Consider the following 11961-nt stretch of genomic DNA (forward strand, 5'->3'; position numbering starts at 1 on the left):
GGACTGCATTGGAGTTGAAGTAGGAACAGTCCTGCCACGGTAAAGAGGGGAGGGACGAGGTCAGGGTGGTCCACACCCAGGAAGGAAAATGGCCTGTCTACTTGGGTCCAGCTGCTCATGGTTTCTTCCAGATTTCCTCGGTATCCCCATCCCCGCCTTCCTGACTGCCCAAACCTATTCAGCTTGTTCCGAGCTCAGCGCGAGCCCCTGATCTCTCATCCCTTTGGTTCATTCTGCACACAACTTCCTAGCTGTGTGACTTCTGGAAAGTCATGTGTTCCCTCTGCACCTCAGTTTACTCCTCTGTGAAATGGGGCTCCCAACAGGAGCGACTTCATCAGAGTCGTGAGGATGAAATGCGATGACCGCCTGAAGCACTCGGAGCAGTGCCAGGAGCAGAGAACATTCATCAATAACAGACGACAGCTTCCCCAGCCGGCCTCAACCCAACATCACGGGACACTTAATCAGCCCCCACCCCATCCTCCACCCGGCACAGCTGTCGGGCAAAAGTCCCTAGGCATTAGGACTGGGGAGAGAGACCCCAATATGCCTTTCTTCCTCACGTTTCTCAATGACCAGGTCTGCAAGGACCTCACCTCCACTGAGCCCTCCCCACTCCGAGAGCCCCAAACCCACTGGTCACTCACCCTGGGCACGATGCCCTTAACCAGCAGACTGGGGCTGAGGGGCAGGCGGCAGGAGCCATTGAGGGCAAAGAACTGTTTCACCTCTTCCAGACCCGTGCGGAGGATCCCCTGAGAGGGACAGGAGGAGGCAAAGGAGGAGGGGTGAGGGGAGGGCCCCTAAGCTCCACTCAGAACTAAGCCTCTCCCCAGGGCAGGCACCCAGCAGGAACTGGTATGAAACAGCCCCCTGAGAAGCATGGACAACCTCCGGGAGACCGTGGAGAAGGAAGACCACCCTCCCATACCCAGCCTGGGAAGCGGCTGCATGACAGAGCAGCTCACAGCAGGCCCCAGTGCACTGAGAGGCCAGGCTGCGGGTCAAGGGGGAGAGGCTGCTCAGACTGTTGCCAAGGAAAGCTAACAATTTGGCCCGGCCAGTGTTATCTCAGTGGTTGAGCGTTGACCTATGAATCAGGAGGTCATGGTTCAATTCCCGGTTGGGGCACCCAGGTTGCATGCAGGAGGCAGCTGATAGATAATTCTCTCTCAGCATTGATATCTATCTATCTATCTATCTATCTCCCTCTCCCTTCTTCTCTGAAATCAATTAAACACACACACACACACACACACACACACACATATATATATAAAGAAAAGCTAACAATTTGGACTTTATAATCTCTCCGTTTTCTAATGTTAGCAGCAGGCACGCTGCTGGCCTAATACAGCCCATTTGTGCACACAGATAAAGGTGCCCTCTCTGAGTGGCAGCAGCCTTGAGCCGTGGCTCGCAGCCCAGTGAACAAAGTCTGACTGGATCCCAGCCCTCACCTGCCCCCTCTGCCTGGGTGCTCTTGTGCAGCGAACAGCTTATACACCTGTGCGTGGCCTTTAAGGCAAAACATTCAATAAAAATTGTGACACTTCGCAGGCCAAACAAAACATGTGCATGGGCTTTATCCAGCTCGTGACTGTCAGTATCTTAGGGAGAGTCACGTCCTTCATCCCCTAATCAGAGATCAGGTGCCATCCTGCTGGTTAGGATGCCTGAGAAGTTCACGACTGGCTGCAGAAGCCCCGGACCGGAAATGGTAGGAGCAGCCTCGCCCCACTCACCTGCCGTGCAGATGGCGTGGCCTCCCGGACCTGCTGGGCCAGCTTGGCCAGGGTGTTGACGAGCCAGCACTGGCGGTTGAACTCCTCCCTCAGCCCCTTGCCGCAGCAGCACAACAAGGCGGCCAGCAGGTACTGGTAACGGATGCTGAACTGCGAGTCCTTAAGGCCGTCCTTCAGCAGCCTGCAGGCAAAGGCATGGGGTCAGGCCACTCAGGGGATCACAGGCAAAGGGAAGGGGGGGGGAGTCAGACCCCATTCCAGTTCTGGAAAACCCACCCCAAGCTTGGGAGGGAAAACAGCTCTGTATACACAAAGGCGTCACCGTAGCCCAGGGTAGGCCCACTCGGCCTTTAAGTAGAGCTCATGGTCCCTCAGCATCTGTTTCTCCTTTCTATTTTTAAAAAATATTTTATTGATTTCAGAGAGGAAGGGAGAGGGAGAGAGAATCATTGATTGGTTGCCTCCTGTACACCCTACACTGGGGATTGAGCCTGCAACCCGGGCATGTGCCCTGATCAGGAATCAAACCGTGACCTGCTGGTTCACGGGTCAACAATCAACCATTGAGCCACACCGGCCAGGCTGCTTCTGCTTTCTTTTTGCCGTGTGTGGGTAGGAGGAGGGCCAGGGAAGGTCCTCACTGTGCTACACGGGAGGGAGACCACCCCCCCCCCCCCCCCCAGCATAAGGGGCCCAAAGCCACGTGGTAAGTCAGCAACATGCAGGAACCCAGCAGGCTCGGCTGCCACCCTGCGCCTGGGAGTGGAACATCCACGGGAAGGACCCACGTCTCTGCCCCTTTTGCAGGCGGTTTTACCAGAAGAAGTAGTGAGTCACTCTCAGGTCAGAGACGGCCCGTTTCAGGAGGAAGCGCACCAAGGGGCTGTCCAGGTAGCACTCGTACTTCAGGGCCTGTTCAGGAGGGAGGATGAGGCTACAGGGACTGCCTGTCCCCTACACCGACCACCATCTCCACCTGGTCCTGAGGGGCAGCATGCGGACCACATGGGGGCTTGGGGGTGGGACCCGGGAACCGGAGGGCAGGCATTCCACCCACCTGCACAAGCTGGGGCAGGTAGTCGAGCAGCTCGGCATCCGACAGCGAGCCGATCCACTGCACCGCCATGCGCCGCACCTCCTGGTCCGGGAAGCTGTGAAGCAGAGCCCAGCGCCTGACCACCAAGCCGCAGGCTCCGAGGCACCGCAGGGGGCCAGCACCCTCACATCTGAGCTTCAGAGGCGCGGGCAGAGACAAGGCAATGTCCCCCGACTCCGCCAAAGCCCTTAAAAGAATCCTTAGCGCCTTCTCTGGATAGAAACCTCAAGGATGGCCCTGCCCCCGGTCAGAGCCGGACTCAGGCCCCAGATGAACAGGAGGCATGTCATGCTCCTTCCTGGTATGACTTAAAGAAAACAGGACACAGTCCTCAGTCCCACTCCCAGGGACCTTTTCCTGACTCCACTGTGCCAGAAACCCCCATCATCAAAGAGCCCTCGTGAGGGTTAAAGCATTACTGTGTCTTTTTAAAAAATACAGTGGGGCCTTGACTTACGAGTGTCCCGACTAACGAGTTTTTTGAGATACCAGCTGTCTCTCGGCTGATTTTGCAATGAGTGATAGAAGTAATTGAGTACGAGCTCGGTCTCGGAACGAATTAAACTCATAAGTCAAGGCCCCACTGTATATATTTTCATTGGTTTCAGAGAGGAAGGGAGAGGGAGAGAGGTAGAAACATCCATGATGAGAGAGAATCGTTGATCGGCTGCCTCATGCCCCCACACTGGGAATAGAGCCCTGCAACCCCGGCATGTGCCCTGACTGGGAATTGAACTGTGACTTCCTGGTTCATAGGCCAATGCTCAACCACTGAGCCACACCAGCTGGGCACTACTGTGTCTTGGTACCATCCGTTAGTGCAGATCTTCCAGGTGAATGACAGACAGTCATGGAATTTCATATGAGCCTGTACCCCTTGGCAGAATTAGTTTAGCAGAGTAAAGCCATTGCCTCAAAAAGTCCTGAAGGCAAGACAGGAGGAAGTGATTTCCAAAAAGGTGAGAAAGAAGCCAAGAATACTGGGTACCCTCTGAGAGAGGCAGTCCAGCGGTCTGAGACTGGGAACCTTGTGGCCCCAGAGAACCCTTCAGAGGGGAGAGGGAAGAGGGGACTGTTAAAGTGGAACGAAATGCGAAGGTCTGGGCTGCAAGGGTGTGTGCACTTGACCAAACTCAGCAACTGTGCACGTGAGGCTGGGGCAGTCCCTTACGTGTAAATTCTCCCTCAAAAGAAAGAAACAAACATTGAGCTGGTCAGTGATATTCATGCTAAAGGATTGAGGAGGGTGTTATGATGCCTGCAATTTACATCAAAATATAAAGATTAAGATGGACTGATGGATGGATGGATATACATACAATATAGCAGATAGAATAAAGGCTAGTGGTTAGAATCCAGGTGGTGGGTAGATGGATGTTCACTGTAACGTGTTCATTTTTGTTATGTGTTTGAGAAATGTTCTTACCATAACAGTGGGAGGAAATGAGGCAAAGACAAAGCGGAAAAGGAGAATGGGGAAGCCCCGAATTTCAGCCCCACTTTGCCACTTTCTCCAGGGCTGGCTCAGGGCAGTGGGGGCAGTGCCACGCCCTGGCTTTCAACTCACGTGGCATGGAGGAGCCCCAGGGCATCCTGGTGGTTCATGTGGGTCCACTGCTTCAGGAGGGCATAGATGTCGGGCAGGCAAGCCCACTCCCAGCTGGGGGCGCTGGCCAGCACCAGGGGAAGTGAGCTCACCTCCGAGTGGCAATAATATCGCTTCTCCCACAGGCGCTTCTTGTCAGCATCAGCGAGCCTGGGGGTGCAGGGAGCAGGGGGAGGTGAGAGAGAACAGTCAGCCAAGGGTAGGGTCCTTGCTCGCCAACGGAATGCTACACTCTCAAACTCTCTGCTTCCCCGACTCTGCGGCCCAGGACAGTCACCGAGGAGCTTTGTAAAACCCTCATGCCTGGGCCACGGCCCTTACCGATGCGCTCGGAATGCCTGGGGAAGTGACGTTGGCATTTTTAAAAGATGCCTAGGTGACTGCAATGTGTAAGGGAACCAGGGCCCAAACCTCCTCTTGGCTGCTGACTCTGGACATCTCAGACCGGAGGCTGAATGCAGGGCCAACGGCAGGGAATGTGCTCCTCCTCCTAAGGATGCCCTGTAGGGTGCCACTCTCAAGCAGAGCCGCCAGAGGGCGGTGGTCCCCACATGGCAGGGTTTGGGCAGCTCAGAGGCATCCTAGGGCTTTCTGGGGCCAGCTGGAGGCTTTATGGGACCTACAGCTAATTAGGTCTTGCCTGAGATCAGGTGTCTAATGGGAGAAGGGAGCTGAGGGACTAATGAAGCCAGGGGTCCAGCAGAGAAGTGGGGGAGGGGAGGGCTGCAGCCACTCAGCTAGTCTGGCTGCATTGGGGGGCGGGGAGCGGGGTTGGGGGGACAGGAAGGAGAGAGATGATCCAGTCTCTGTCTGTTTCCCCTCCCACAACATGCACAGGGCAGTGCAGGAGCCGGAGAGGTACAGGGAGGGCAGGCATCCCACCAGCTCTTCCCGGTCCTGATTCCTCCACCCCCTTCTCTGATCCTGGTGAGAGAAGTGGCCCAAGGATGAGATCAGCTTGGACCCGCTTCCCCCTGAGAGCTGCCAGTTTGCCGTGACACCTGATCCCTTTTGGAAAGTGACAGGGCCAGACTGTGGGTGTCGCAGGGACAGGAGGTGGGGGCCGACAGCTTATCTGCAGTGTGGGGCAGAGCTCCGGTCCTCACGGCAAGCTGAGTCCGGGCCAACTTCCCAGCGTGGGGATGGGCATTTCTACCTTCCTGACCCTGACCCTGACCCTGACCCTGACCGCTCCACTTTGCCTAGAGTCAAAAAGGCCTGGGGCTGCCCTCAGCAGAACCCTCTCCCCACCACTTCCTGCCCAGGTGGTAATGCCCACCCTATCCCACCTCTACTCCCAAAGCAGGACAAGGATATGGAGCTGAGAGGTGAGAGGTCAGACAGGATGTGGACAGACTTAGGGGGGCCTGCGCCACATGTGGGGGTGCCCTGGGCCTCACCAGTACAGGCACTCCTTCTGCATGATGTTTTTAAGCGCGCGTTGGTCTTCCTCCCGGAGGCTGCCAAACTCATAGCAGGGGCTGAACTTGTCTCCAGAGGGGCTGGTGAACTTGATGTCGAAGGCCGACGTGGGGAAGTCGATCTGGGGGGTGGCAGCAGAGAAGCAAGGAGAGAGAAGAGGCAGGTGAGAGGGGGTGCCTCCTCGGGTCTCCAGCTCCTCTCTCACACGCCCGTGTCCTGCCTCCCTCCCTCGCTCGCTCGCTCACCCTCAGGGTCTTTGTTTATAAAATAACCCCGTTCAAGGTGGTGCTCTCTCAAGTCCCTTTCAGCTGTGACTTCCAGCAAAATAAAAGAAGAAAATGAAGAGAGAAATAAAAACGGGCAGGGGAGGAAAGGCTGGCCTGGGATGCATCTAGGTGAGGGGCCAGCCTCAGGCCCAAATTCAGAAGTGTCCCCAGAATGAGCCACTAGGAGCCTCGAAGCCGAGGTTGGGAGCCTCCGTGAGGCCCTGGAGGGCACTGATGCCTGACAGGAGTCAGACACATGGGAGGGGAGGGCCGGATCCACGCTCCAGCCTGGGGTCCTGGGGTCCTGGATCCCTGCTCTATGCGGCCAGATGATTGTCCTCCTAAATGGATGCTGGAGCTGAGTGAGTCAGTTCTCAATAGAGCTCTATGTCCCCTCATTCAGCAAATGTTTACTAAACCCTGCTATGTGCCAGGCGTTGCCCTATGCCCTGGGCATGGAGGAGCAAATAAGACAGACGAAACGCCGCCTCCTGAAGCTTCCATTCCTTACCATTCTATCTCGTTCATGCCCACTTTGGTATCTCATGACCACAGAGGGGGAGCCGGGAACTAGGAACCAGACCTGGGTCCTGACCAGCTCCTCCTGTCCCCATGAGTCTGTGGGCCGCTAGAGCCCCGAGTGACTGCTGCCGGGAGGGCTTCCCTCAGGCCCAAGAGTGGACAGCTAAGGCTTTACCACAATTAGGGTTCAATACAAGAGACTCCAAGAAGTGAGCGTGGGTGGGAGGGTCTCAGACCCTGCCTTCAGGATCCTTCAAATCAACGTTAACCTCCAGGAGATGGGACACAGATTCCATAGAACTCACCCTCCCACCCCGAGTCTAACCACATTCATCCAGTTGCTCAGCCACATCACCATCCCGTGCCCAAAGACCCAGCACTTTCTCCTCCATCCCCGCCCAAACGCAAGGGAGAGCTTGGAGCTGGCTCCGGTGCGGTGCTGTGGGTGGGGCCGGCTCTCACCTGCAGGATGACGCTGTCGGGCTGGTGGAAGTTCGGTGTGCTCCAACGGGCACTGGAGTTTTCCTGCGTTGCTGGCCATAAGCCCAGGAGCTTCCGGCCACAGGTCAGGACACTGAGGAGGATGGAAGCGGGGATGAGCCAACAAACCCAGTGGCTAAGGACATGGTTTTCCTCCTGCCCTTCCTTCCAAAGATCAGCCTTTTCAAATCCTCTCTCATTCTCCCCCTACACCTCAGCCTTTTTCTTTTTCCAAGTCCCAGGAGAGTGCCCCCTCCCAGGAGGCCTTCCTGAGCTATCCGCACCCTGGTATGGGTGACCTGGGGGCAGGGATGCCTTCCTGAGGGAGAGCTCTGAACTAAGATGACCTTTAAGGTCCTTCAAGGACAAGGCATGTGAGCCAAGCATTGCATTTCCATGCCCCTCCCCAACAGTCCTGTGCACCAGTCCCGCCCAATAGCTGGTCACTCGTCCTGTGCCTTGGTCCTTCCCACCAGGACTGGGACCCTCTGGACTCTACCCGTGAGCCCCTCATGGCCAACACCCCCAACAGGCAATGGCCAGTGTGACAGCCGGGCCCCTGTCTACGCCCCTCCTTTCCTTCCAAGGCCAAGAAGCCACGCCCTGGGGCTCACTTACTGCCTGAAGTTGAAGAGAGGGGTAGTGACCCAGCCCAGGGCCTCAGGCACCCGCCGCTGCTTCCCGGCCTCGGAGGAGCTCCCCGGTGGGGGGGTGGGCAGAGCATAGAGAGTGGCGCACAGCAGCGTCTCCCGGGGCAGCCGGTTCACCTGCACCGGGAAGCAGATCCTAGGAGAACAGGAAGCCACATGAGGAGGTGCTGCCGGGGGTGTTCTAGGGGACAGGCAGCCCAGGAAGTGCCGTGAGGCTGAGGACTCGGCCTCCCTCTCCGGACATGGGCATGGGGAGGCCTTGTGTCCCCGGGGTTAGGAGGAGGGGATGGGGAGAAGGCAACAGGTGACAGGCGGAGGACTGTGGGGGAGGGTGGGGGAGCCTCCGGCAGGAGCAGGACAGTCCCGACTGGAGGCTAACCCTGCACTGGGTGCTCCCAGGAGCACAGACGGTGGGTGTCCCTGCAGCCTCTCAGAAAGGTGAGGCAAGCGTCCCTAATTTGGGGGCCACCCATGGTGACCAGACAAAACGCACTTGGCAGAGACTTCCGAGTCCAGGTGACTACGTGTCCCGCACTGTAAGCCACACGCCTTCCCGTGTGAGGATTTCCACAGAGGACCGCCAGGAAGCTGCTCCCGGGACAGTCCTTGTCCATTTAACAAGCCCACCCCTCCCCACGTCGCTGTGAGAGCAACCTGCCCGCGGTCCACCCTCCCCCACAGTCCTCCACCTGTCACCTGCCGTCTTCTCCTGTCCCCTTCTCCTCGCCCCGTCCCCTGGCCCCTTCTTCTCCTGGCCCCGTCCCCTTCTCTCACCCCGTCCCCTTCTCCTGACCCTGGGAACACAGATGGTTTGTTCTCCTCCCCAAGCATTTTCAAAGCCAAAGGGATAAAGAGAAGGGGCTTCTCAGAGTGAGGTGGGGGGGGGGGGGGGGTGGAGCAAAAGAGCTGAGACAGGCAAGCCCTCACCACCACCGCCCAGGCCCAGATGTTCTCCCCAGGCCCCTGGGCCTGAATCACCGGCCACTCCCTGGGAGTCCAGGATAAGGAGCAGGGTGGGGTGAGGGAGAGCTGTGGAAAGAGAGGGAGGGCATTTACATTACCTTTCTGGAAAGCTGTCCCTGGGCCAAAGCCCACACTGTCACGCCCTTCTGGCTGGCCCAGGGCCCATCGGCTTCTACGCCAGAGGGCACAGCCCCATGGTCAGCAGTTTCCCGATCAAGCGGCCTCCCTCCACACTGCCCCTCAGTCCCCCAGGGGACTCTGCTCGCCACCCAAGTGAGGCGCTCCCTCCCTCCCACCAGAGACTGTCCCAGCTGCCTGGTGGTGGTGGTGGGGGGGGGGGGTGGACACAGCTATAATTAGGGCCCCTCCAGCAGCCATGGGCCATGCCAGGCTGGGGCTTGGCTGGGGTGGCAGAGCACGGCTGCCGGCCTATTTTGAGAATTAGCTGAGCCCTGTGCTAGTGCAGTGGGAGAGAGGATCAGCTGACCCCCCAGCAGAGAGCAGAGGGAGCTGGGCCCGGTCCCTCTCTTTTCACCCAAGAAGAGGCATCCAGCCTCCTGTCAAAGGAGAAAGGGAGCGAGGAAACTTTCTAACTGAAACCATAACCCCTCGAACCAGCCAGGGCCCCTCTGCTCAGTCCTTGAGTGCATCTGGTATTCCACCAGGGGTCGGTCAGGATAATCAGTAGGAGTTCAAGCCACAAAGTTCTGAATCGGCAGCTCTGACCCTCCTCCCTGGAACCCATTCCTCAACATCACACCCGTATAAAAGGGCCTCCTCCTCCAGGAAGGGCTCCTGGGATGTGCTGTTCCAGTTCTGGTCCAGCCACTCACAACCTAGGGCAACGACTTAGACCTCTGCACCTCCTTTTCTCATCAGTGAAAAGGAACACACAGCTTCACCCGTGTGACGTGTGCATGGTCTGTGTGCTTTCTGCGCTGCGACACTGTGGCTACTGCTCCGAGAAGCGGGCTCTATAGGTATTCCCATGCACACGTATCCCCGTGTGTCACAATCACCGTGTCAGTCACTTGGAACGGGACCTGAGAGGGCTCCCCGAGCTAAGAAGACGGAGAAGAAGACATTTATCATGCGCTAGGCATTGCTCCAAGGACTTTATTGGCCATGTCCCATAATCCTCTAGGTGGGTCTTATTACCATGTCCATTTAGGGTGGATGACCTGCCCACGGCTGCACCTACAGTAAGGATGGGAGGACAACGAAACTCAAAGCCTGCGTTCTGAACCTTTCATCGCAGCGTCTTCTCCCAATGCCTCGGCCTTCACCAGGAAGGTGCCAACAGGTCTCCTGGGGCATCTGCATGGGCAGTGCTGAGAGGACACCCTCCACGAGGCCCCAGGCGGGCACCAGCCCTTTGGGATTCCAGGCAGGAATCTCAGACAGGGAGCAAAATGAGACCCAGGGAGTAGGCAGGCGAAGGCAGGACCGGCAGAGGGAGGGCAGGCCTGCTACTTCTGGGCCTCTGATACTCTGGGGAAAGGGTCTAAGGCAGTGGTTCTCAATCTTCTGGCCCTTTAAATACAGTTCCTCATGTTGTGACCCAACCATAAAATTATTTTCGTGGCTACTTCATAACTGTAATGTTGCTGCTGTTATGAATCGTAATGTAAATATCTGATATGCAGGATGGTCTTAGGCGACCCCTGTGAAAGGGTCGTTCGACCGCCAAAGGGGTCGCAACCCACAGGTTGAGAACCGCTGGTCTAAGGGCAATGCTGTAGGGTCTGCCTGGCCTGGAGCACTGTATACCCCAACTCCCTTGACAGTGGAAGTAACTAGGCCAGAGAATGAATGCCAAGGGGATGCTGAAAGTCACGAGCCACTAACACAGCCATCCTCGGCCTCCAAGGAGGCTCCCGTGCCCTGGCGGTTGTTTCCTGAGAGGACTTTGTTCACACCTTCATTGCTCTAAGAATTACAGTGGGACGACAGGAGGAAGGGCCTGCCTCCCCAGCTGTCCATCTGTAACGTGACCCCGCCTCCCAGCAGATCCACAGACTGTCTGCCGACTTCGGCTCCCTTGGCCTTATTTCTCATCAGCGAATAAGACCTTCCCAAGGACCTTTCTCAGTCTCCCTACCGTGCACTGCCAATTCTGAAGCAGCAGTTCTGCTCTGCAAATAAATAAACACTCAGCTGCAGGCAGTTTGGGGAAGTGAACCTGGCAGCAAACAAGGGTGTCTGCCCATCTGCGAGGGCAGAGTGCAGCCCGGAGAGGCCGGGCAGGCAAGCACCTGCCACCACTCGAGGCGTCCTCGCCTCCATTTCCTTCCTGCTTTGCCTGGCTGACGCCTACCTTCCCGGCAGCAAATCACTGTTGATAAATGCTGATGACTACTATTTTGGGCTTACAGTTTCAGATTCATAACTTACCTACCCATGTCAGCGCCAAAACTGCCAACGAGTTAAACAAATGTCCCCGCTTTATGTTTTGAGAAACTGAGGCACAGAGAGGCCGAAACAAAGGACTGTGGCTTCAAGCCCATTGCTCTTCCCACTAGACAACCTCCCTTTCTCACCTATAAGTCCCCTCTATTCGGTGGAAACTAGGGGAAGAAAAGTCAGTGAAACCTTTTAAGAAAGACAAGACCAAAACAATGAATTACCATTGAACCTACCAACTAACTAACGCTGTATCTGACCCTTCACGGTTCACCAAGAGCCTGCAAGGGTACTTCTCTTTGGAGTCTCCTAACAGCTTGAGAGGTAGAAGTTATGCGTGACCGCACTTAAGAGTCAGGGAAATGGAGACTCAAGAGGTCGAATGACTGTTTGGTTAGTGAGTGACACGCCTGGTGCATTGCAGAGCCTGGGGAGGGCTTACCGCTGGTCCCAGATGATGAGGTGAAAGAGGTACTTGGAGAAGTGAGCCTTCCGGGTCTGCAGGGGGCTGCACAGCTCCTTGCCACCATGGCTGAGGGAGCAGGAGAGGTAGAAGTCTTCATAGCTACAGGGGAAGGGAGCAGGTCAGGACTCAGCTCCAAACCCCATCTCAGTCCCCCACCCACGCCAAACTCCATTTCCCTCCGTAAAACTCCTCGGGGTCTCTGGGGACTGTGAGGTGGGGTCAGGGGACGGGACCGCCAAATCGGATTTGCAGAAGTGCGCGTGGAGACGCAGCTCCATCTGGATCCCTCTGCCCAGCTTCAGGCTCCACGTTGGGCCATGCTGTTCCATGCAGCCCTCC

At 56.8% G+C, this 11961-nt stretch overlaps 1 protein-coding gene across 1 annotated transcript in view; it reads right to left on the minus strand.

The window, feature by feature from the left end:
* The window catches only part of PIK3C2B (phosphatidylinositol-4-phosphate 3-kinase catalytic subunit type 2 beta), a 46044-nt gene that overhangs the window by 19285 nt on the left and 14798 nt on the right, over positions 1 to 11961 (minus strand). Inside the window, exons 11-20 of the mRNA XM_014460902.2 lie at positions 11599 to 11721; positions 7759 to 7926; positions 7123 to 7234; positions 5851 to 5993; positions 4412 to 4600; positions 2806 to 2899; positions 2566 to 2660; positions 1749 to 1929; positions 651 to 758; positions 1 to 31 (exon numbers count right to left, since the gene is read on the minus strand). The exon at positions 1 to 31 is cut by the window's left edge and continues 6 nt beyond it. Of these exons, the coding sequence (XP_014316388.1) occupies positions 1 to 31; positions 651 to 758; positions 1749 to 1929; positions 2566 to 2660; positions 2806 to 2899; positions 4412 to 4600; positions 5851 to 5993; positions 7123 to 7234; positions 7759 to 7926; positions 11599 to 11721 (1244 nt within the window). The remainder of the gene's footprint in view (positions 32 to 650; positions 759 to 1748; positions 1930 to 2565; positions 2661 to 2805; positions 2900 to 4411; positions 4601 to 5850; positions 5994 to 7122; positions 7235 to 7758; positions 7927 to 11598; positions 11722 to 11961) is intronic.

This window comes from Myotis lucifugus, unplaced genomic scaffold (assembly GCF_000147115.1).
Source record: "Myotis lucifugus unplaced genomic scaffold, Myoluc2.0 scaffold_145, whole genome shotgun sequence".
Classification (NCBI taxonomy): Eukaryota; Metazoa; Chordata; class Mammalia; order Chiroptera; family Vespertilionidae; genus Myotis; species Myotis lucifugus.